This window comes from Carex rostrata, chromosome 25, assembly GCF_964058835.1.
Source record: "Carex rostrata chromosome 25, lpCarRost1.2, whole genome shotgun sequence".
Classification (NCBI taxonomy): Eukaryota; Viridiplantae; Streptophyta; class Magnoliopsida; order Poales; family Cyperaceae; genus Carex; species Carex rostrata.
Genome location: NC_135942.1, coordinates 546,665 through 572,252, shown reverse-complemented (window position 1 = coordinate 572,252; position 25,588 = coordinate 546,665). Strand labels below are relative to the sequence as shown.

Genomic DNA, 25,588 nt, shown 5'->3' with positions numbered 1-25,588 from the left:
AAATAAGAAGCAAAAAACAATGCACCCAGAGTCAATATTGTCCGTTGGTTTGGTACAATGGTACATTGGTACGGGCTGATTGGGAGTGCGCGATATTATTTTGCTTTGGGTACATGATAACTGGACACCGTGTTCAGTCTCCAGTGGTTTCGAAATTTATTCTAAATCCCACGTATTTTGGTACTAGGCAAGTAGGCCGTGATAACTGTTTTTGACAATACTGGTGTCTACATATATCAGTATTGTCAAAAAGAATCCTTCAGTCTAATTAATTGACTGATTAATCGTTGATCAATTAGTTATTTATATCAAATCGTTACAAATTGTATGTTTTATATTTTTATTGTATTTTTTTCATTTATCTATTATATGTATTATATTTTATCTTGTCTTATTTGAATTTTTTTTAAATAACCAAATTTTATAAAATTTATTAATTAACAATAAAACTAAAAACTAAGTTAAAATAAATTTATTTAATAAGTTTCATGAGTTAAATTAATCAATTATAATAATTACAAGTATATACACATAACTTTAATGAAAATACAAAATTATTCGTAAAACTTCAATTAATCAGCCACATACTTAATTGCTTGGTAATACCCCGTCCGTCCAAGGAGTACATATCCTTATTTACAACACTGACTTAATACACAGTAAATTATAAACGTGTCGTGTTAAGAAACATCTGAATCGAGCATAACAAGTTTATGGACACATCACTTTTAACCACATCGGGTCAACTGTGATCCTGTGTGCCTACCCCGGCCACCCCTCTCTCCTCTTTGCCTCGTCTTTGACTGCCTCGCTTCAGCTCCTAAGGCTGCAACCCTCATCCCCACCTCTGTCACCATTTTCTTCTTCTTTTCTCCTCTTCCCTGTCTTTTACTTTCTTTGTTTTCTTGAGCTTTCCAAAAGCATGAGAGAGTGCGAGAGGCAACTTGGGAGCTGGACAACTGGCTGAAAAAGCAAATGTGAAGTTTTTAATTTAGCCTCTTGACAAAAACATGTTATCAAACATGAATATTTATTGATTATACCTCTGTTTTTTAAATTTCTTATAGACAAGTCCTTCTGCGTTCAAACATATTTTGCCATGGCCGTGCTAGACGTGATGTGTTCAATCGTGCTGAAATTCGCTAAAATAAATACAACACGGCACAAAAACATCTTGACAAGACACGTCTAACACCGCGTTCTGTGTTCTTCTGTGTTCGAGCCCGTGCACGTTGTGTCGTGTTCATGTGTTATGTATATTTTGTTATTCATTAGTTTTACATCTGTATTAGTAGGAGGTAAATGGGAATTCATATCCTCTACGGTATCGGACCATCTACAGTCCCAATTGTTCCATAGTCATGTCGGTACTTATTTAGAACATAGAGATCTATTTTGAAATTTGTGCCGGATTATAAATCTGAATTCAAGTGAACTAAGAGAGGAAAGGGAGAGGAGAGTGAATTTTTTGTAATTGTAGGGATAAAAAATTTATACACTTGCAAAGCAAATTGCAAAAATTTACATGACATTGTTAGATAACTAATTAGTTTGGTAAGATTGAGAATCTAATTAATGAAATTTGAGGAAAGAATAAATTGCTATGTCCCTCGTATAACGGTAACTTTAAAAAAAACAAGTTGTTGAGCTTCTTTCTACTAAAAAAGGTGGCTTCCATTTTTTCTTAATTAGCCGATGATGACAATAAGTCATACGACTTTGAGGCTAATCTCCATTTTATTCTAAATCCTATTTCTGAACAATGAGAAGGGAGACCAAGACAACCTTTCTTTTATTATTCTATATAAAAAAAATTCCTCCTATCTTTAGTTTGACTAGTCAAGGTATATTTCAACAAAACTCCATTATGGGCCTATGGCTGGTAAAAGTACAATTTTTGAAGTATCGTAGGCTCGTAGCATGTTTCATTACCAAACCAGCTTCTCATTTTGGTTTTCCTCCTTTTCGATTTTGGGCCTTATATGGATTGTTCTCATTGGAACTCCAGTTCAAATTAATCAGGCTCTTCCTCTGTTTTTAGTTTCGGTCTTAGTTTTGGAATTCTTGTTCAATCGAGAATTGTATAGAATCATATGGTATTTCCTACTTTACATAATATCATATAATGGTCCCAAGTTAATAGTGAAAATTATAGGGCACATGAGAAATTCGTAAAAAAATGTATCAGCATAAAATAAATATACAAAAGTTGTCTTACATATTTTTTCAAGCCAAAAGTTCATAAAGATTCACTATACATCATACATACTTATTCATGAAACATATAATAAAACATATCCTTCCAAATTAAAACTAAAACAAATGATTCTTTAATTACCCCTTGGATTTCTAGTAGTTTCAATCTTTCTCGCCCAACAAACAATCTTCACATATATCATATCACCATACCAGTCTACAAAAGTAAACAAAGCATAACACAAATTTCTCTTGAAATAAAGAACGGCTACGAAGCCCCAAAAACTGACCACAAAGAAAAGAGAGAAAGAACCAAATAATATGAGAAAATCTGTGTCTTTATACTTTTCTTCGTCACTCATTTCATTTGGAGAAGGTCGTGTTGTGCCAAGAGAAGGAACACAACTTTTTGACAGGGGAGACCCACATAGATTCGGGTTACCTTTATAGCTGTTATTATCAAATGTACTAAATTGTGCTTCCACACCTAATGTAGGTCCAGATAAATTGTTATATGCCACAGAGAAGGATTCTAGTGAGGTTAGTTTAGTCAGTTCTCTTGGTATTTCTCCGGTCAAACAGTTGTGAGAGAGATCCAAACTTTCTAATAGGTGCAAATTGGATAAGGAATTCGGTATTACACCGCTTAAATGATTGTTCGACAAGTTCAGTGTTATTAACCAATTCATTCGACCGATTTTTTCGGGAATGTTGCCTATTAGTTTGTTGGAAGACAAATCTATTACATACAAGATTGCTAAGATTTTTTGCCAATAAATATTTAACCTTCCTTTTGACATAAGTTCCAATCCAAAGTTCACTAATTCCTCGCTTTGCATGTCGAGATCAGATGTAATGTGTAAGAGAAAATTGGCATCACTGAACTTCAGCTCTCTCCATCCAAAAATATATTCATTAGTTTCACCTAAGAAACTGACATCGTAGTGTGTTGATCCCATATCAATAATGCATGGTGGTATTTGTCCAGAAAGATTATTGTATGACAGATCTAGTATTCGTAAATATTTGAATTGACATATTTGTTCTGGTATATGTCCTCCAAACATGTTCTCTCTTGCTAGGAGTATATTGAGATTGGATTCCATACCGATCCAAATTGGAAGCTCTCCAGATAAATAGTTTTCTCCAATGTTAATGGCTCTTATATAAGAAATATTCAACCATGTTATCGGAAAGTTTCCGGTTAGATTGTTTTGGCTCAGATCTACAATTTGTAAGTCTGATTGATTAGAGCAAGGAGGTATTGATCCAGAAAGCTTGTTATCTGAAAGGTCAAGGAACCAACGGTTTGGCACATCACAAATCTTCAACGGTAAGGACCCTTCTAAATTATTTCCACTTAATTTCAACGCTGAATTTACACTTCCAATGCAATCAAGTAGAATGCCGTTTAGTTTGTTGTTACTGAGGTCCAACACGTGAAAACTGGCATTGCAAATGCTAAAAGGAATCTTTCCGCTTATATTATTATCATTTAAAATTAATTTTATAGATTGAGTAAAGTTGAAACTACTAGTGAAAGATCCATATAACTTATTAAATGATAGATCTAGAATACAGAGAGAATAAGGCTGAATCCTAGGAAAATTATTTTGTATATTATCAGTGAGATTGTTGAAAGATAAATCTAGAAAATATAAATTGCTTGTAGATATGAGTGGAAGAGGGCCATGAAAATAATTTTTTGATAAGTTAAGGCACATTAATTTTGGAAGCTTAATGATAATGTCAGCCGGTAATTCTCCACCAAGATGGTTGTCAGATATATCCAATATTGAGAGTTTTTCATGAGTTAAAAACGGAAGTTGAAGAGGCCCTGTGAAGAAGTTTTTGTGCAAATCTAATTTGATCAAATTCGTATTATTTTCTAACAACCACACCACTGGAACATGACCCTTGGAACAAGTATTAGAGAGATCCAACACTTGTAATTTATGCTGAGAGTGCAAGAAAATGGGATCAACATTAAGAATACAATTAGCTAATTCAAGAACTTCAAGCTGAAAAGGTAGACTCACAATTTCGACTTGAAAGTGTGATGATGCCCTTGTTGAGAGCCCCAGAGCTTGAAAATTAGAATGGTTCAAAAATGACCATATGGATAGATTCCCCTCAATCTTGTTATCTGACAAGGAAAGGTACCTTAGGGACAGAAGTCTATTAAAAATAGAGGAAGGAAATTTTATTTGAAAATCATTATATGACAAGTCAACTAGTTTAAGAGATGAAAGATTTCCCAAACATGGAGGAAGATTTCCAGTAAAACGGTTGTCTGAAATATCTAACTCTTCAAGATTCTTCAGTCGACATAATCCTATAATATAAACAAGAAAAATCATCAAATAAGATTAATCATTTGAAATCGATGAGGCCAATTACTATATGAATTAAGAATATATATATATATATATATATATATATATATATATATATATAGAGAGAGAGAGAGAGAGAGAGAGAGATGGGCTATGGTGCATTGCAATGCATGAACCCCCTTATGCATTGCACTATAATCACGGATTTAAAGTCCAAACGACCGATCCGAACCGTTAGATGTTTAATCCATATTGAAATGTGCTTGGAGACCAAATTTTACATTTTTTTGGAATGTTTTTACTATTTATTAAGCATTTTTGAAAATTGCTGTTTTGCTGTGAACAGTAAAAAACAGTAAAATTTTCTGGACCATCAGATCAGCGACTTTCAAAATTTCTTAATAAATAGTAAAAAAATTTCAAAAAATGTAAAATTTGGTCCCCGAGCACATATTAATATGAAGAACAAGATGACCGGTTCGGATTGGTCGTTTGGACTTTAAATCTATGATTTATAGTGCAATGCATAAGAGGGTTCATGCATTGCAATGCACCATAGCCCATCTCTCTCTATATATATAGAGAGAGAGAGAGAGAGAGAGCGAGAGAGAGAGAGAGATGGGCTATGGTACATTACAATATATAGACATTTTTGTACATTTAACTATAAATCACTGGATTCAAAGTCTAAATAACTGATCCAAACAGTTCATCTTGTTCTTCATTTTAATATGTGTTTGGATGCCAAATTTTACATTTTTTGGAAATTTTTTACTATTTTTTTAGATTTATTTAAATTGTTGTTTTTTAGACAAATCTGGACCATAAAAAAACAATGATTTTCAATAAATCTAAAAAAAAATTCAAAAAATGTAAAATTTGGTCTCGAAATACATATTAATATGGAGAACAAGATGAACGATTTGAATCAGTTATTTGGATTTTGAATCCGGTGATTTATGTCCCAATGTACAGAAATGCCTATACATTGCAATGCACTGTAGGTTCGTAGCCCATCTCTCTCTCTCTCTCTTTATATATATATAACTGGGCCCTTATTTCACTATTCTTTACAGCCCTGCCATTGATCAGTAGATGATTAGGAGCTAATACCACCAAGAATACTACTATTATGTTACTATTCTATATTATACTATTTTGAGAAAATTGTATGATGTCAAACATCTATGATCTACCTGTGTAGAGATACTACATAAAATATATAACTTTTTTCATATTGCAAGAAGACCAATGTCCCAAATATAACTTGTTTCCTATTGACAACAATGTTTAATTGTGTATTACATTGTAATTACCTTCTAATGATAAAGTGTCATTTAGATCATTGTACGCCAACGAAAGGGCTTTTAGAGAAGACCACTGTCCCAAATCAAGATCAAAACTCCCATTAAACCCACACGCGCGTAGACTAACCACCTCCAAATTTAGTGTACTTGTAAGCTCTGTCAGATTATTCCATTAAATTATTGGTCAAGAAAATAAAAGAAGCCTATTGTTGCCATAGGGGTTACCTTTGACAGGGACATTGCCTCCTATATAATTATGATCCAGATAAAGTGTTCGAAGTGATGATACTTTGGATAAATAGGAAAAGATGCCTTTAGGCAGTTGGTTCCATGAAAGATCTAGCATCTCTAGCTTAGTCAAATTGGACCAATATTCAAACCCTGACAAAAGAATACATGGAGAACCTTAATTTCTTAATCATTTAAAGAAGGAAGCTCATTATAAATAAATCATAACTTTAATTTAATTTTGTTACCGTTGATGGGGAGACTGTTGTTCATATTATTATAAAACAGATCGAGTGTACGAAGTGATGAAACACCAGCTAAATTGTATATGATGCTTCCATCCAGGTGGTTGTAAGAAAAGTCTAAAATCTCCAACTTAGTTAAATTGGACCATGTTTCAATTCCTGAAAAAGAACAAGGAAATATCAACAATAATAAGTGATAGAACAATAACCGCATCATTCGTGAAATAGATTGATTTCAACGATATAAAATCTTTGTTTAAAGTCATTATGATAAGTTTTTACAATTAAGTTCACCAAAAAGCTTGGTGACATGAGCTTAAGAACACCCTAGCTAGTTTTACTCTTGAAATGAATTTATTAGGACCTTCAGACACATTAGATATCAACATAAGTTGTCCCAAGTATTTTTATAGTGCTCATAAATTAAGCATAAATGTTCATTGGTGAAAATGGGGCTCCATTTAATACTTGTAATGTCATCGTTAAGCAGTACAAGCCACAAACTTAAACAAGAAATGTGAAACATGCATGCTGGATCAGGAAACAGAAACAACTCATTTTTCTTTTAATTAATAAGCTTGTTAGGAATGATTGCAATAGGAATTGCTCATTTCATTTTTCTCTTCTTAACAGGAATAAACCTCAAATTAATATGCTATTCTAATAAACTAAGATAAATAATTTTTTTTTTAGGTTGATTTATTTTTGTATTGCACTTGTTCTACTACAAAATTCGCATATATACAGACTGGGCGTAAGTACATAATTTTTAAACAAGAAATTAAGAAATTAAGGTGAAGATACATACCAGCACCGTCAGTACAATTGTATATGCCATGTGCAGCTAATGACAGATTTCTTAGGTGACGAAGAGGCAAGAACAAAGTGGCATTTAGTGAAATACCCCCCTGATTATAATCGATCCAGACATCATCATCAATGGAGCTGAGGTCAAGTTGAGTGACATGGCCGGTGATTGGATCGCAGGTGACTCTTTCCCATCGGCAGCACTCATTGCCTTCCCATTTGCCATCTAAAGAGTGAATAGTAAAGGACATTGAAGCATTGATGTGTAGAAGAGCCAACCTCTCATCTTCCCTGCACTGTACTGAGTGTGACCCGCTCACACATACATTCTTCCACTGTACTAGAACCAGAAAAGCTACTGCCAATAATAACTTCATTGCTTCTGTTGTGTTATTCAATATCATGGCTTGAGCAGACTACATATGTGGTCTGATTTATAGGAGGATGAGGATGATCTTAAATTCTTAATTTGTTTGTTAGAAATAAATAAACTGACCAGCAATTGCGTAATTGACTGGTCACACTTGACGAGTGACTTGAAAATTGAAAGCTCTTCAAGAGAGAAAATGAAAAGCTGGAGTATTTTAATGTCACATCCGTATTTAAAGCAATGTAAAATATAGTTTATGCCTATGAACTATAAATTTAATTCAAATAATTTTCAATTGACAATTATATATATAGAAAATATAATTTATGCCTATCAACTATAAATTAGTCCAGATCATATTAATTAGTAAGAATTAAATAAAAAGTATTTATCAATTATTAACTTTGTTGTTTCAAAAATAAAAAGAAACACTTTATTTAATGTGTTGTACCATTGTCTTCTAATTTCTGGATTTGTGACAATTAATGTAAACGTTTGAAGAAATTAAGTTTCTATAAAATGCAAACCATGAACGTATTACCAATTAATGAAGTAAAATTTCTATAAGATTCACATTCAAATCCGTAGTTCCGTACACATAGTTCATTCTTAAATACGTACTAAATTATAATTAGTGTGAATAAAGTGCAAACCATATATTACCAATAAAATTTGAACCATATTAAATATATTATTATATGATTCACATTAATTAATATATATATATATATAATTCGTACTTTAATTTAATAGTAAAAAATATGTATAATTTGGATCACAGTAAAAAGTTGGTCATTATTACAAGTCTCAATTAATTGGCACATCTCAATTAAGTCCAATTAATTGACATCCATTCACTGTGTTTGACAAGTCTTGCAGGTACATGTGTGGTATATATGAGGAGCAGAGTTAGACTTTCAAACTATGGGTGTCAAAAATATATGGAGGTCAATCATGTAAATTTTTGTGTAAAGAATGGAGATCAATTTTACCGTAACATGACATTTTACTCTAAATTATATACAAAATTATGCATAAATATATATATATATATATATATATATAAGAGTCAATTGACCCATTAATGCTTCTTACCTCCGTCTCTGGTAACCTTGGATTTCATTTTCAACTAATGAAATCGGTAACAAATTAACATCCAGGACACTTGGCTGGCATCCTGTGAGGCAGCAATTAATTGCACAGGTCGTAGGGTAGAAGAGAATTAAGACATCGATCACCTGGTTCCTATGTGTGCCTCGTGGTTTTTATGGAGAGCGAAATGCTACCTAGGATCTTTTAAGGAACTCATGTAACCACCACCAAGCACGCTGACAGAGAATTATCAGAGTAGAATAACTACGGTGTTCCTAAGTTCACCATTTATTTGTCAACTCCATTCTAAAACATATCGAATTTATTTTATATAACGAATTTGAACCATTAAAATCCATCTACATGTAAAAATTTTAAATTTTTGAATTAATTTAGTATAAAGTCAAGCTAACAACTTTTGAATCATTAATGTTAAACTTTCGAATTGATACGTCTACATGTAAAAATTTTGAACTTTTGAATTAATTTAATATAAAGTCAAGCGGTTAAAATTAGAAGATTTATAAAATTAATTTTAATGCATTCATTTTTTTAATATTTTTTTTTTACTAAACTTAAGAACACTCTAGTTCTACTCGAATTATTCGTAGGGTACAACTGTAAAAGTCATTTAATGTCCTTCAGAATAAACTCAAATTACAATCATCTATTATTATTTAGATGTAATTGGAACACTTTTATTTTCTTTTTGAAATGTAATGTATAAAATTAATTAGTGTTATTACAATAAAGTAGCATCTTGTATAAAGAACAAAAGTTTCACTCTTCCAGTTATTCATTTTCCTCTGCATTAATTAACGTACCGTTAACGGCTTAGTCGACAATCCGTGACGTGAGGGATGGGTTATTCTACAGTTCATTGCTCTTGAGTCTTGACCATACATCATATGACCACTCGACCTTGACCCGCTCAGGCTCCATGCATTGCATCTAGAACCAGCAGCGCTACTGCCATTAACTTGCGGGTGAGGGAGGAGTTAATCAGGCCCGGCCCTGGCCCAGGGTACCCAGGGCAATGGCTTCGGGCCCCAAAAGCCAGGGGGCCCAAAAAACAAAAATAATAGTTTGTATATGCCTCAATTTCGGGCCTCTCTGTTCCACGTACAGTTAGGCCTGCGCACTCTCCAAACCACCTCCTTTCTTTAGCTGGGCTGATTCATTCTACTTCAGAAAAAAAAATATGCCCCTCTTCGAAATTTCTCCCCGCCTCCTCTGTGTGAAACGAGAAAAAAAAAAAAAAAAAACTTTAACTCCTCCAGTCCTTCCATGATCTCGTTTTGCGGCTGCTTCGAATATTTTCGCATCTTGCTCTTCTAGACTAGCTGAGGTTCGAATAGGGGTTAGAGATTCTGGATTCTTGTTCTTTTAGACTAATTGAGGTGAATTTGAATTGGGGTTCGAATTTTATAAGCCAAGTTCAAATTGGGGTTCGTCTCTTTCGAATTGAGGTTTTATCTTTATAAGCTTTTTTTTCGGATGGCATCTTGTTGGATTTCCTTTGAATTGATGAATATTTTTTAGTGGAACTTTTGTCAAACACTTGGCATGCATGAGTAATAAGCATCCACCAGTAACCATAAAATCAAGCAAATGACATGGCAATTATTTAAACAGAACCAACTCTTTGGGATCTGAACGCCAACAATGCTTGCATTAATACTCTATCAAAATGGATTTTAAAACTCAAAATCAGCAAGCCTTAAAATAAAAAAAAATAAAAAAAAAAGTATTTAGAGGACATAAGAGGATCCAAATCGAAGAATAAACATTACCCACATACTGACACTATAGCCAGTTTTGTATTAATTAATTTAATAACTTAGCTTTTATGCCCCCTATTTTGTGTGACATTATTAGTATATTAATAAAAAAAATTACATATATTAAGACCTCAAACTTTTCTCACGCCCCGGACCCTAAAATCTTTGGACCGGTCCTAGGAGTTATTAACTTATTACGATACATATTGCTTCTCTGATGTGATTAATGGCCATAATAGATTATGTGGCCTGATTTGTAGGAGGAATTGTCTTAATTTTTTAGAAATAAATTAATGACCCTGCAATGAATTAGCATCATCTGAGATATCTCAAACTTTGAGTGTTTTTTCAAAAAAATGGTTCAAATATGTTCTGCACGAATCTCAAAGCACAAATAATATTGCCCCCGCGCTAGCTATCCCCGAATAGGCATCGTACACGTCGTTCACGCAAAAGTTGATATATGTCAAAGGATCATACACACTCCTGCAATTGGGTAATTGACCAATGACGAGAGAGTTCAAAGGTCCTCAAGTGTGTAATAATGAACCGCAGGAACATCATACAAAAAAGGGATGATCTCATAGAGACCGAATCGTCAGCCCCCCGGGGGCAGGAATTCTGCCCCCAGAGTCTCTGCGGGTGGGACCCATTTAAAAACAATAACAATAGTTAAACCCTTAAACAGTAACCGGTCCCACCCCGGTCCCACCCCGCAGAGACTCTGGGGGCAGAAATTTCCTGCCCCCCGGGGGGCAGACGATTCGGTTTCGATCTCATATCCGTATTTAAAGTATGTAATAATTGTTTTAGTTTTCTAGTCCTTTATAGAAAATTATTTGGGTTTCAGATGATTTTTCAATTGACAATTATATGATGAGGAGGGATCTAATTACATTCTTTTTTGGTGACATCAAATTACACTCTATGTTTATAAAGTCCAAACAGTCGATTCAAACCATTCAACATGATGGATATGTTAAAATTTGCTTGCAGATCAAATTTTATATTTTTCTGAATTTTTTTACTATTTATTAAGATGGGTACAAAAATTCAATGGTCTGAATATAGCGATTTTGTTAAATACTTAATAAATAGTAAAAAAAATCTAAAAAATGTAAAATTTGGCCTGCAAGCACATTTTAACATATTCATTATGTTTAACGGTTTGGATTGACTATTTGAAACTTGAAAACTTTAAAAATGAAAAGTGTAATTCGGTGTCACCAAAAAATAGTGTAATTGGATCCCTCCCCGTGATATAATATTTACGTAAGATATCACTGATTCATGTATGATATACGCTTTGTAAATTAAATTTAAATTTATACATGATTGAACATGGGTACCTTAATGAGCGTTAATCCTGCACAAAATATTCGTAGTTAGTGCAAATTATATTAATTAGTACCAGTGTTCTAAATAGTTAGTTATAGCGACACAATAACGGTGTTATAGTGTTTTCAGTTCTTAAAAGCTATGATGCCATCAGCTATTTTTTGTGTTATAGCGACGCAATAATAGAACTATAGTGTTTTTTGAGCATTTCCTCAGTGACGCGATAATCACTATTTAGAAACTTTATTAATACAAATGAAGTAAAAACTATGTATTAATTATACTATTTTTTTTAATTTTTGGTGGCGAAGTGTCACCAATAAATATATTAATAAAAAAAAATATATTTACAAAGGTAGCATCTCAAAAAGAAAAAATGAAGAAATATAATATCACAACTTGTGGAAATATAATAGGGCACAAAAATTAGCCTCATGGTTCACTCTAAACCTACTCGTGTTGCGACCGTATGTCAAGTGTTGTATCATTTATTAATACGTGCATAGGTTTTCTCTTGTTAGAAAAGAACCTCATGTTCCTAACACCATAACGTCTAACCTTTCTAAAAGTTGGCATCATATTGGCATGTCCACAAAAGATAGTCTCTGATTTCCAAGGTCAATGAATTGCATCGAAGACACTCCGGTTGTATCGTGCATCCGCGTATTAAGAGAATCTATTGTGTGAGAATCCTTGTGTTGCTGATTGAAAATAAAAAAGACACTTTATTAAATGTTGTTGAACAATATTGCATTTGTGAACTAATGGTGTAACATTTGAAGTTAGAAATTAGCAAAGAGAATAAGCTTTCGGAATTGTAATGCCAGAAATCTTATACATTTGCAAAGTAATTGCAAAACTTTTATGATAAATCACTAGTTTTAGTAAGATGGTTAAATCAGGAAGTATTTTACATTTTTTGCAATTAAAATTGTAAATACCACATCAACATTTGTAAAAAAATTTATAAGCGAATGGAGATGCCATTATAATCGAACACATGGAAGTTCATTAGCCCGACATTTTTATTTTTACCTCATTAAAAAATTATTTTAATAATAATAACCAAAGTTTAGCAACAATTTTAAAAATACCCCACCCGTGGAAATTTTCCACGGGCCGGAATTTTAATTCCCATTTTTTTTTTATAAAATAGAAATTTGTTTTTATTTTTTATTTTTTTTATTGAAATATTAGAAATGTTGGATATATTTCTTTGAAAATAGATGAAATACAATATAATTTGATTTATTAGAAAGACTGTAACAAATAACCTGAATCAATATTTTTCAGGTCGGATTTTTCACGACTGTAAGAAAAATTAATATATTTCTGTATGTGTTATTGGAAAAAAATAAAAATGCTTAGATTATGAGTTATTGATCCCGGTTCAAAAGTCACTTCTATGTAATATAGAAAATATTGTGATCCTTCTAAGATATTTAATTTATGGAAAGTTGTATCTATTTTTGAAAAATAAAATAAAAACTTTAAGTTATTTAATAATTATTATTCAAAAAGAATTATCAAAATAGATACAACTTTTTATAAATTAAATGTCCCAGAAGGATCACAATATTTTCTAGATTACATAGAAGTGACTTTTGAACCGGGATCAATAACTCATAATCTAAGCATTTTTATTTTTTTCCAATAACACGTACAGAAATATATTAATTTTTCTTACAGCCGCGAAAAATCCGACCTGAAAAATATTGATTCAGGTTATTTGTTACAGTCTTTCTAATAAATCAAATTATATTGTATTCCATCTATTTTCAAAGAAATATATCCAACATTTCTAATATTTCAATACAAAAAATAAAAAATAAAAACAAATTTCTGTTTTATAAAAAAAAATGGGAATTAAAATTCCGGCCCGTGGAAAATTTCCACGGGTGGGGTATTTTTAAAATTGTTGCTAAACTTTGGTTATTATTATTAAAATAAATTTTTAATGGGGTAAAAATAAAAATGTCGGTTCATTAGCGGTGAAGAGGAAAATCAAAGTTGGTTAACCAAATATTTGTTCCTCTTTATTTCTTTTGCTTTTCTGGCCCAATCCTCTTTGAGCCCTTTTGTGACGTTTGCAAAGTAATTTCTCATTTAATGCATGGAAGTTAGGAAGACTGAGGCCTGAGCTCTCTTTTTATCCAAAAAATAAAATTCAAAAAACAGTTTTAGTAACGAAATTGATTGACGGTTTTACTTGCCTTCGGTGGAATTAAGCTAACTCTCTGATTATTGATTAAATACATGGAACAAATATATAATTGCAAAAAAAAAAAAAAAACATTGAACTAAACAAATAAAGATTGATATTTAATGAATAGCTTTTTTAATTTATAACCTAAACTACTTTTGCACAATATATCATCCAAAAAACAAAGTTATGATAATGAAGTTTGCATATACAAAATAACAAACAAACATTACAAAATAAACCACTTAAATAATAAAAAAACAGGGCGCAGACAAAAAAAATCTACTATTTACAGACAAGAAATCTTCTTCCCAAGTATCAGGAAAGTAAACACTAGGAAAGGAAGCACAAAAATTGCATCCCTTTTTTCTCTAAATAAACAAATAACTTATCTTCGTTTCAGCTGCAATTCTCGAATCGCTGAGCGAAGTGCATGATTTGGTGTTAGCTCATCAGTCGAAAGCTTGAGATTAGTCATTGGGGAAGTGTCGTGCCCACTTTGTAGCCATCCTTTTATAGCTTCGGCTTCATATGTAAACCCATCTGCTGCTATTTGCGGATCTTTCATGATCTCCTGCGATTTCATATCATGCAGAAAAAATCAAAAAAAATATTTCTCTTTAGTATAAGCCTTTTTTTTCCCCAAAATTATGTGATGGTTGAGGAGCATTCTATCTCTAGAGACTAGAGCTGATCCAAAATGTAACCCAAATTTTAAGTACCGGTTCTACAGAGTAAACTCAAAAGTCGATGCCCAAACACTATGCAAATTAAATTTTGACAAAGCAAGAGTTTTAAGTGAGAAGTTGACCGTACCTTAAGTATTGGGCACAAGAAGTAAGAAGGCACAGAACCACCAAAATCTGAATCTGACCCAATCGACCAAGACCGATGTTTAGATACTTTGGCTGAATCCATTAAGGGCTCAACCACTCTACAAACATCTTCTATCACTGGCCGATTGTCTCTCTTTATATCACAACACCTTAGTGCCAACTTAGCCAATTCTTTCGTCTCCTCCGAAGGCCAATTCCCGGCCGATCCATCCAATACCTCATGCAATGTCTCTTTATCCAAAGCCTCTTGCACCACCTTTTTTATCCGAAAGGCAGGCCGACCAGTCAGTAACACCAGGAGTAGAACACCAAGTGAGTACATATCACATGCCGGTATGAGTTCCCTTGTGGCAAGCAATTCGGGTTCTGCATAAGCCACAGTGGATCTTCTTGAATGGGAAATGGCCATGCCGAGGTGCAAGTCAGATAGCTTGACTGAGTAATTTGAGTCGAAAAGTATGTTGCTTGGCTTGAGGTTGCCATGTGCTATTGGGTTTGGTTGGGTTGAGTGAAGGTAGGTCAGAGCAGAGCACAGCTCTGACGCAACACGGGCACGGACTTGCCAAGTCATTGCATGGTTCTTTCTGTGCAAGTAGTCTTCTAAGCTTCCATGAGGGGAGTATTCGTAGATCAGCGCATGGGCCTCCATACAAGCACCAACCAGAGAGCTGACATTAGGATGTTTTATGCTGCTTATGATCTCCACCTATATAAAAATTTAAAAGCATATAAATATTTTATTCATTAACCATAGCACAATGAAGTTATTAAATTCATACGGGTCTGATAATGCAAGCATTAAAGTGCCACTTCAGCCCTTATAAGTATTACCATTTGGCCTTCTGCTTCTGTTGTGGTCAGTATATCAAACCAAAAGAACAGTAAATCAACAGTACCATATAGACCCAACAAATCTAATGATAAACAATTATATATATAAACATTGAAACCTCTTGAACAAGAAAGACTTCGTGTAATTTACTTGATTAATCATACTCAAAGCCTCCTTTTTTTTGTGAAAAATCGTACCTTTCGGCTAAACTCATGTTTTTGGTAATGATCATGATTCAACATCTTTATCGCCACAGTAGTGTTGTCGATAAGCCCCACGAAAATGCTTCCATGACTGCCTTCGCCAATCTTCTTCGACTCATCAAAGCCATTAGTCGCCTGAATCAATTCTTGATATACAAACTCCCTTGAAGTGGATTTAAGATCTCTGCTAGACAAGTGAACATCTTCCTTTCTTTCTGAGTTCATCAGCTGTTCCTCTCTAAGTGATTCAAGGAGGCGATAAGCCTCAGAGAGCTTCTTCTCAAAATCATTCACCGTTGCTTCGGATTCACTGATGTGAAGCTCAAGTGCTATCCTTTGCTCGCTTGCCCTGTTTATTTGGGCAAGTATGTTGTCTAACTGTTGTTTGTCTTGTTCCATCTCAAGCTTCTCTCTTGCTAACCTTACCTCCACATCCTTCCTTTTCCTCAATTCTTGGAGATGAAGGCCCTCTGTGGCCTTGCCCTACCATAAAAAAAATAAGATGTTTTATTCTGAAGTTGGAAAAAAGAAGATAGTTAAAATATGTTTTAAAAATAGTTTCATGATTTCTCTTACTTTATTCACTAATTTTAATTATTTTCCGTCCTTTCTTTTTTCCCTTTTTTGGTTTTGAGCCAAGTATTAGTCAACATTGATGCTTTGATCAAGTGTGAGATTTGGGGTTCTTTGCTTCGATTTGGTATATGATCTGAATGTATTAAATATCTGGAATTCTTTATGCAGATCTGAATTAGCTCCTTACAAGATAAACCACCAGTATCTGATTTCTTTTACCTTTTTGGAAGCCTCGAGTAGATCTCTCTCAGCCTTCTGGCGTCGTCGTGTTGCTTCATAGGCTTCATTCTTCAAGTCTTCAGCCTCAGTAATTGCACCCCTCAGTTGTTCATACAAATCAATGTCCTCTAGAGAAATATCATCCTACAATTTTTCATTCATCCATCAAATGCAAATTAACATTGCTTTTACACAAATAATGAAACTTGTTGCTCCGTCTACTAGCTAATAATAAAATATATTTTCTCTACTTGTTTAATGCACTAAACTGCGGGCACCATGATATTTGGAATGATTTTATGAATACACTTGAATCTGAAGTAATGAGATAAGAACAGTAGCTTACTGCTGAGCCATTTTGTGCAGAGGGCGACTCTGTCTGGGATTCCTCTTCAGCATCATAAGGCACCGTGCTGGGCCCCGCTTCAAGCACATACGAAGGACCTGATTTCTCAGTCGAGTAACTGTCCATAGTTTCCTTCTGGAACGACCCATCGGTCCACTGGTTACTATTGCTTGATGCCATTGTAAGGAGCATGTCTTCCGCATAAGTGCAGTTGACCGAGTTTGACCTAGGCGGGAAGTAAGAAATCGGCATGCTGGGGGGACCAGTCAGACTATGTAAATCAGCGATGATTGAATTGAACCTAGGGCTTGGACTGCTTGAGGAGGATGAACGTGCTCTTGGACTGATGCCTTCACTGGCTTCCCTATGAGAGACCATAAAAACAGGAAGGTTATTTAAACACTAATGAAGCCCAATAATAGATAGATGTTAGAGTGAGGCTATGGTACTATGCATAGCACATATTGGTCTGTACTATGGATTAATATCTCCATTTCTTTTAAGTTCAAACAGCCGATCTGAAACGTTCAACATGATCTTCATATGAAAATGTACTTGCAGATTAAATTTTACATTTTTTGGAATTTTTTTAGATATGCTAGAAAATCACTTTATCTAAAGATTCTAAACCATTAAAAAATAGTGGTTCTACCTATCCAAAAAAATTCTAAAAAATGTAAAATTTAGTCTGCAAATAAATTTTTATATGGAAATCATGTTGAATGGTTTGGATCAACTATTTGGACTTTGAAAATGAAGATATTGATCCATAGTGCAGACCAATCTCCGCTATGCATAGTGCCATAGCTTCACTCTAGATGTTAACTAGAAAATTTAGGGATGCAAAAACTTCTCTATTAGACCATGAACACAGGTAGGGTACTAAATCAATAATAATGCACAACGACTGTTGGCAGTGATGATTTAGGGTCCTACAAGTTTTAAGTTTATGGAGAGGGTGATTCAATTACTTTATACTATCTTGTGTTTATAATCTATCAGATTTGCTGTGGACTATGCATCTATAACAGTATATACATGCAAATCATCTACAAATATCAGTGCATAAAATAATCTTTGCAAAACCAATCGGATGCTTTTATCAGTCCACATGAATATACTTGAGTACATTTTGCAGAAGATTACCTGCATCTTCACACCAAACAAATAAATATGGAGCATATCTAGATGCTTTTATTTCTTACAACATGACCTTTTACATTAAAAGAAAAGGTACTTCTGCTTAACTATTTGCTAACCAAATTAACATCCAATTGGATTTCTGTAAAACTTATTTGTTTGTGAGGTTAACCATGCATCAAGGATTGAAAACAACAGTTTATTATATAAGAGATAGAGAGAAAAAGAAATATGGACATACCTAGTGCATATCAGGTTTCCTCGACAAATAAATGAAATTTTACACCATGGTTGTGCTTTTTGTTCAATAAATGCTGCTTTCCTGGATTTTAGTGTCTTCAATCGCCTGAGGAAAATACATCACTTAATGCCTTACTATTAAAATTAATCAAGAAGTACCAGGTACTACACTTTCCAACTCAATCAGATAACACAGTAGTTTAGGGTTCCCCATATTAATGATGGTTGAAATGCAGAAAACAAAACCAACAAGGCTGTTATCTTTGAAAATAAAGAAGAACGTGAGAAGAAAACACTTTAAGTGATTGTAGTACCTAGTATCAGGTTCTCTTATTGAGCAAGGTGGAACTTTGGAAATCCATGTTCTCGAGTGAAAAGTTTTAAAATCTCATTACGTGTTCTGACATAATTTAGGCTATGTCTATCAACCTGCTTCGCAAGTATATAGGCTACTCTAATTTATTAAACAAAAGAGATGTATTTGAAACAATTTTATAGGTTCACCTTGAATAACGGCGGTCAGCAGCTGCACCCATGACAAGTTCAGTGACAACATTTTTACGTATCAGGTCAATAATGCCTTGTGAAGTGTTTTCATTCTCTATTATTATCTTCTCTGCCTCCACCTGTGATTGTTCAAAAATCAGGTGCTGATTAAGAACTTAATTCCCAGCTGTTCTTTATAGAACTAAACCTCAATAGAAAGGCTATAGGTATTTCGTCAGTGCGTGTAGATGTTTGGAGAAGAAAAGGATCAAGACCAACCAGACAATAGATGTCAACCAATTAAATAATAGTTGACCTACAACATGATCATTAAAAAAAAAAAAGTTGAGAGAGAGAGAATAAAAAACCTTTTGACTTGAGCATATGCCCATATACTCATTTAAAATTTTGTCCATCTTGCACTTCTCTAAAAGTCGGTGTGCTGTCACCTCGTGTTCAGCTAGTTGGCTCAAAGGAAATTGTGCACCCACTATAATTAAATATAAAAATTAATAACATACGGAAAAAAGTTACAATACAGATGTAACAAGTTCCTTAATAGTCAATTAAGCCAAAAAAAAGTTCCATTTGTTGCTGATCACAATATACTTCTTTGTAATGAGAGCAATTGGCTGTAATGTATTATTCATATCAATTGGTGGGTTCCTCGTAAATAATGTTTAGGTGAAGATATATCCTTTTAAAAATTGAAAATGAAACCCGAAAAAAACCAAGTTCGTATGGCATGTAACAAGAGCAAACTACAAAGATTAAAGCGAGTATCTCTGATTATATACACAAGCATGATATAGTATAGCTTTGCTTTATTTATATATACACTTTAATTTAATAAACAAAGTTTCTCTTTGAAAACAAGGTGAAAGAAAATGTAATGTGTTTAAGGATTTGTTCTGGTTTGCCAAAACTGATTTATCATATAAATTTTTTTCTGGATGAAATTAAACAAGAAAGAGATAAAGAAGGCTCAATGGTGGCTTCAAGCCTAAGTAGAGGCTGCAATAATTGTACTCTCTGTGTGCGCGTGCACAACCATGCATGTAATTTATAAAGAAGAGAAGATTAGAACTTTTATATTAGCCTGTATGAATAGTACAGTTTAAGCAATAAGGTGCGTAGGATAGTGCCATGACTGGGACTTTTATTTGGTGCATGTAAGTTTGAATTTAAACTACGAAAATTCAGGCTTGCATATGGGACAAAACGTTTTAAATTAGAAGCAGACTCAATAACTCATAAACAGAATAGGGATACACACCAGAGGAGAGAAATGTCTACTGAACAACAAGAAAACTTTAGTTGGCTTATTCAGACGATGACAGCCGCTGCAATTCAATAACTCATGCCTGCCACCATGACAATAGGAACAGATTCACAATTCTGATATCATGTTATGATAGATTAATATTCTCCTGCACCTCTTTAACATTCATTAAATATTAGAACAACAAGGGATGCATCCTAGATGAAAACAGAAGGCAAAACTACGTAGCGAAAGGATAACATTGCACAAGATAACATGCTGGTAACCCATGGACTAACCCAGCAGCCAATAATCAGCTAACAAAAGTATTTGTTTCTTTTGTTCCACTGGAAAATTTCCAAAAGAAGTCACTGTCTGTTCTTATTAAGTCTAAATACGGGCAATTAGAACCTTGCTTATTCTGTATTTAGATCGACAGTTGGGCAAATCCTAACAGACCTTCCCTTTTACGGGCCTAGAATTAGAGAAGTGGGCCAACTTAGTTGAACAAATTCAAGTGGGCTTTTGTGAGGTTTAACCGGAGTGCTTTTGCTAAGTAACACATATTTATTATAGGCACAAATATGCTCAATAGAATAAGGTAACACTGAATAAAAGACCTAGTATGAACGGTGATGGACATCGCCTCTCTACGGAAAGAAGCAAACTTGATTTCCGTATGAGACATCTAAAAATAGATACAAAATTAACTAAGCCCATATAAAAAAAAATGAATAAGAAAACACTTGAGAATCTAAAAAACATCATATAACCCGTAAAATTGCAACAAACACCATCAGTTATTGCTATAATTTCTATTCAATCTTTCCACTTATAACATTTTCTTAAACATTTGTGTAGACCAATATACAAGGCTAACAATATGTTATATGACTACAATCTATTTTTGACTGTTTTAAGTTTTTGTATTGATTTAAAAGTTAAAACTAAACTACTTTACAAAGTTAATTATTGTCAATGATCAGTAAGTCATTATTTAATTGGCTTTTGGATGCCTGATCCATTATATATTTTGGGACCCAATTTCCACCAGTATCCTATGTAAGAGCACATTCATTCAAAATGCTAAATAATTGAAAAAACTAATGTGGCAATTTTCAATCTTAATTGTAAGCTAGTTTAATTAGCAATATGTCCAAAAGTGTCATGTCTGATTACAATTGATAATTACAAAGATGCAAATTTAAACCATAATTATTAATCCACAAATGAAATTAAAATTAATTTTAGAGGTGAAGATATAAAAGTTACTCATATGACAAAAAAGAAAACAATCATCTCTACTTCTCTAACAATATCAGGAGTGAAAAATGCTCTAACATTGTTGATATTTGGAAGCCTCAACCGACCAGATCACTTTAACCATATTTATATATAAAGGGGGCTAAAGGCTAAAGCGCGTATATGGCCCAAAAATAATCCGTTCATATATTAAATTAATTAGATGACACTTTAATACTTTATTCCCCTTCCCTTCTAGAAGGCCACTAGTATAAAATGGTTGCATATAGAGAGAAAACAAATTGAGGCTTCAACGAAATGGTGATCATCAGTTTACACGAGTGATACACAAAAATCACTTTCTATCTTATTCATATAGAAAAATTCTCTACAACAATTTTTAGACAAACAGAAGCAAAAATCCTCATAACAAAGTCAAAACAAAGAATGTTGTATTTGGTTTTCTTTGTTGTTGCTTGGCCACAAACAGAAGTTCTTTGAAAGAAACCTACCTCGGAAATAATTTAGTTTACTCAGAATAAAAGGAGAAATGAAAAGGGACAGATAGCAGAAAGAAATTTTGTATAGGATTATTCTCAGGTTCTCGAAAACCCAAAACTTCAAAAGCTAATTGGCAACATTACAAACAAAATAAGGGGTTCTTGTATTCACTTTCTGAACTTTCTACTGACGCGAACTCATTTGTAATATAATAGAGACGAGCTTGAGAGAAAATGAGGATCAATTTGGTAGGAAGAAGTTTCTTACTGATATTAATCGTCGTTGCTGGCTTATGAACATGAGCAATCACCAGCTTCTTATTCCTATCCGAATTTTGCAAAGCCCAAATCAAATTCGCCTTGTTTTCCTTCACATCCTTCCCCACCGCGACATACACTTTTTCAACTAGCCCCTCATTTTCTTCCCTTCTCTCTTCCAGTTCCTCCATTTCCACAAGATGCCTTCACCTTCTCGCTGAGTAATCGTTTTCTCGCAGAGTAGCAGCCAGCAAACAGCAAACTATACGTTGAAAAAAGTGGGCCAATGGAGTGTGTTTACTACTTTACTTACATCTGACAAGAGCTACTTTGTACGGACCCTTTTGTCGTATTATCGAAGAAGAACTAGAGAAAAGAGAAACGGGTAGACCTTTTTGGAGATGATTTTTGCGAGGGAAAGGCGATGGGATGGAAAGGGTCTGATAGAGAAAGAGCGTTGGCATAGAAATTATAAGATAGACATGTTCTATTAGAAATAGAGAGCACACCAATGCTGACTTCTAGAGGGGATGGTAGATCCGTTCCGTATATGGACTAAAGTGGAATTCACAAGTTCTATTTGTGATAAAATAATGCTCTTGTATTTAAGAAGTCACAAACTTTTAATTTTTAATATAATAATTATCATAAATTACCATAATTCAAGGTAATTTATTATTGGTGTGATTATGATTATTTGATAGTGTATAAATCCTAGGTCCATTAAGTTCGCTATGTTCAAAAAACAATTACCAGAAAAAAAAAAGTTTTTAAATAGCGCCGTTATAGCGTTTTCAGACCATAAAAACTATGACGCTATTAGCGCTATAGCGACACTATTTGGACATAGTGTTGTTTTTTTAATCAGTCCGCTATGACGCGATAAACGTTATTTAAACATTTACTAGAAAATGATACTGATAACATAAAAGGAAAAAAAAATAGAAAAAATAGATAATATAAATGACACCATTTCATATTTGAGGGAGATTTGATTTCTCATACCTTAAATACTGTAACTAAAAAATAACTAGATAAATGCTATATATTTGCTATTGGATAAGATCCATCATATATATGGTCCTGCATAATATTTCATGTAAATAAGGTTATCATTTATCAAGCATTGGGCAATGTTGTTGAGATAATGTGGTACGCCGTGTCTAAACAACTCATACTTTAGGGATAGTTCCTACTCTGACAGACCGACGAGTAGGATCTCATCACCAACTGGAAGGCAAAAGAAAAATAAAAATAATCGGAGGGCAAGTATGGTGGGGACCACCATGAGAGTTCTCATACTGTGCTTATTGTTTTTTTTTTTAACAAATTAATGTACACTGCTGTTGTTCCACCACATGACTTGTTTCTTTCATTGGTGACTCAGAAACATAGTTTTGATTATTGCATTATAATATGAAAGGAAGGATGGGAAATAGACTGTCCACGAATCACATTTGGATTAAATACCAATTCATTAAGATCTTGTAAGTTGTGTGAATTCTCATCTAGTAAGAATTTAAGAATTCAAATACGAGTTTGTCTAGTATCATAATATATTCGGATCAAATTTGAATTATTACCTCATATTTTATCTCTTAGTTTTCAAAGTCTAAATTATCAATCCGAACCGTTCAACATGATATATATACTAAAATATGATTATGGATGAAATTTTATATTTTTTGAAATCTTTTTACTATTTTTTAAGATGGTTAGAAAATTATTATTTTTTGAACGGTTCAAAAACAATAATTTTGTACCTATCTTACAAAATAGTAAATAAATTCCAAAAAATATAAAATTTCATCTCCTTGCATATTTTAGTATAAAAATTATGTTGAACAGTTCGGATCAACAATTTGGACTTTGCAAACAAAGATATAAAATGTGAGGCATGATGAGATGAGGCATTGGAACCCTCCTCTAGTTCAATATACATACATAATTATATTTTTAATTATATATAAAGGTACTAATTGAAATAATAATTTTAATTAAACTATATATCACATGAACATTTGTTGTTTAATTAATTCATCACATTAGGTATAATAAGTTTAAATTAGTTCTATATCCGAAAGAAACTAGTTTTTTCATTGCAAAAAAAAAAACTAAGTCCAACTGTAGTATTTTCTTTCTTTTTATATATAAACAGCTTAAAATCTGTAATTTGACTCATTATATTAGACCTAATACAGTTTTGAGTTATCTGCACAGTTAAGGGTACATATTAAAAGGTACATAAAGCACTGCACCAGTATGTTTTAAATTTTATTTTGGTTTAACACTTGTTGATATTTTAACATTTGTAGCGTATCTGCAAATGTGCACGGAAAACCTATATTACTGGAATATTCTTTTATTCCGTCGTCGATTCGCTACTAAGTCCGAAGATTAGATAAGTTCAGATTTTTATTTTTACTCATTTATCTGTGTGCAAATAGAATAATAGATAGTGACCTTTGGAGACTATCTTAATTATCTACTGCGTTCTCTTAAAAGAGCAACCGTTCTTTCTTTATGATTTTATTTATTTTTCATATATTTGTTATGCAGAATTTTCTATCAAAAATACATGTATTGTTTTGCTGAAAAGTAATATGTTATAAAAAAAAAATAAAAAATGATATCTGAATAGCATAAAACTTATTAGTTATTATCAGTCAAATACACCGTTTTAAATTTTTTAAAAAATTAACAACATAATGGAGCCAAAACAAAGCGAGAAACCGCACTTAATAGAAACCAATTCTTCATTATTATTTTTTTTAAAAAAGGATAAGGACCTAGTCTTATTTGATAGGAACTTTCACAATATCAGCCGAAATCGTTCAATTTGTATCAAAATTTGTTCCTGCTTGTTCAATACAAATTTTGAAGTTTTTCAGCATGGATTTTTAAATTGATCGAACGATTCCAACCAGATATCGGAGGCTTCCCAGCTCCATATATCATACATGTCAGGTAATGTAATTCTTTCCATCAACATTAACAGATTTTGTTATCATATTTAGTTCAAACTCATCACACCAATTTGATGCTCTGTCCTATAAATATTGTTAAAGAAAAAATATATCATTTATTATGCAAATTTTATGATATAATTATAACTGATACGTTTAAGGAACTTGAATTATCAAAGGAGTTTCTGTAAAATCATTACATTTAAACAAAATTATTTCATTTATATTTGAATAAATCTCACTTAATTTGTTAAATATTAATTAAAAATATATGAAATGTTGGGTAGAATTAAGATGTTCTTAAGCTCATTTAGTTTTTGTTGAGCTTAATTTAAAAACATATCAAATTGACTTCAGACATTAAATCTAAACGAGTAAACATTGAAACCAATGTATTTCGAGTGATGCATTTATGTACAAAAATTATAAATTTGAAAATTAATTTAGTATAAAATCAGACAGTAAAAAAAAAGTTACTGACATACTGACAAAAAAATTGATAAATTTTGTGGCTCTATGACTGACTCTAAATTTTGTTTAGAAGCAAGAGGCGTGGCGCATGACATGCCAAATCGTTGGC

At 32.9% G+C, this 25,588-nt stretch overlaps 2 protein-coding genes across 2 annotated transcripts; both read right to left on the bottom strand.

Annotated features, from left to right (window-relative positions):
• Positions 1-2,180: 2,180 nt before the first annotated feature.
• On the bottom strand, positions 2,181-7,514 carry LOC144543668 (cuscuta receptor 1-like). The gene is made up of 5 exons (XM_078292009.1): positions 7,121-7,514; positions 6,316-6,471; positions 6,065-6,220; positions 5,849-5,995; positions 2,181-4,531 (listed from the first exon to the last, which is right to left on the bottom strand). Exons 1-5 carry the CDS (start codon positions 7,494-7,496, stop codon positions 2,331-2,333), a joined length of 3,036 nt encoding a protein of 1,011 aa, XP_078148135.1. The 5' UTR covers positions 7,497-7,514; the 3' UTR covers positions 2,181-2,330.
• Positions 7,515-14,075: 6,561 nt separating this feature from the next.
• On the bottom strand, positions 14,076-22,454 carry LOC144576202 (U-box domain-containing protein 33-like). Its single transcript, XM_078326504.1, has 9 exons — positions 22,053-22,454; positions 19,150-19,271; positions 18,800-18,921; positions 18,297-18,401; positions 16,916-17,279; positions 16,570-16,713; positions 15,769-16,257; positions 14,720-15,445; positions 14,076-14,477 (listed from the first exon to the last, which is right to left on the bottom strand). The coding sequence occupies exons 1-9, from the start codon at positions 22,231-22,233 to the stop codon at positions 14,292-14,294; spliced, it is 2,439 nt and encodes an 812-aa protein (XP_078182630.1). The 5' UTR covers positions 22,234-22,454; the 3' UTR covers positions 14,076-14,291.
• Between the last annotated feature and the right edge of the window lie 3,134 nt (positions 22,455-25,588).

Coding starts and splice junctions, on each gene's coding strand:
- LOC144543668 (XM_078292009.1), bottom strand. CDS start 7,496: ATGAAGTTATTATTGGCAGTAGCTTTTCTGGTTCTAGTACAGTGGAAG. Junction 6,472..7,120: donor CAATTGTACTGACGGTGCTG/GTATGTATCTTC, acceptor GTTCTTTTTCAG/GAATTGAAACATGGTCCAAT. Junction 4,532..5,848: donor TGACACTTTATCATTAGAAG/GTAATTACAATG, acceptor TTTATATTATAG/GATTATGTCGACTGAAGAAT.
- LOC144576202 (XM_078326504.1), bottom strand. CDS start 22,233: ATGGAGGAACTGGAAGAGAGAAGGGAAGAAAATGAGGGGCTAGTTGAA. Junction 18,922..19,149: donor GCATATGCTCAAGTCAAAAG/GTTTTTTATTCT, acceptor GAACAATCACAG/GTGGAGGCAGAGAAGATAAT. Junction 18,402..18,799: donor GCTGACCGCCGTTATTCAAG/GTGAACCTATAA, acceptor TATTTTCCTCAG/GCGATTGAAGACACTAAAAT.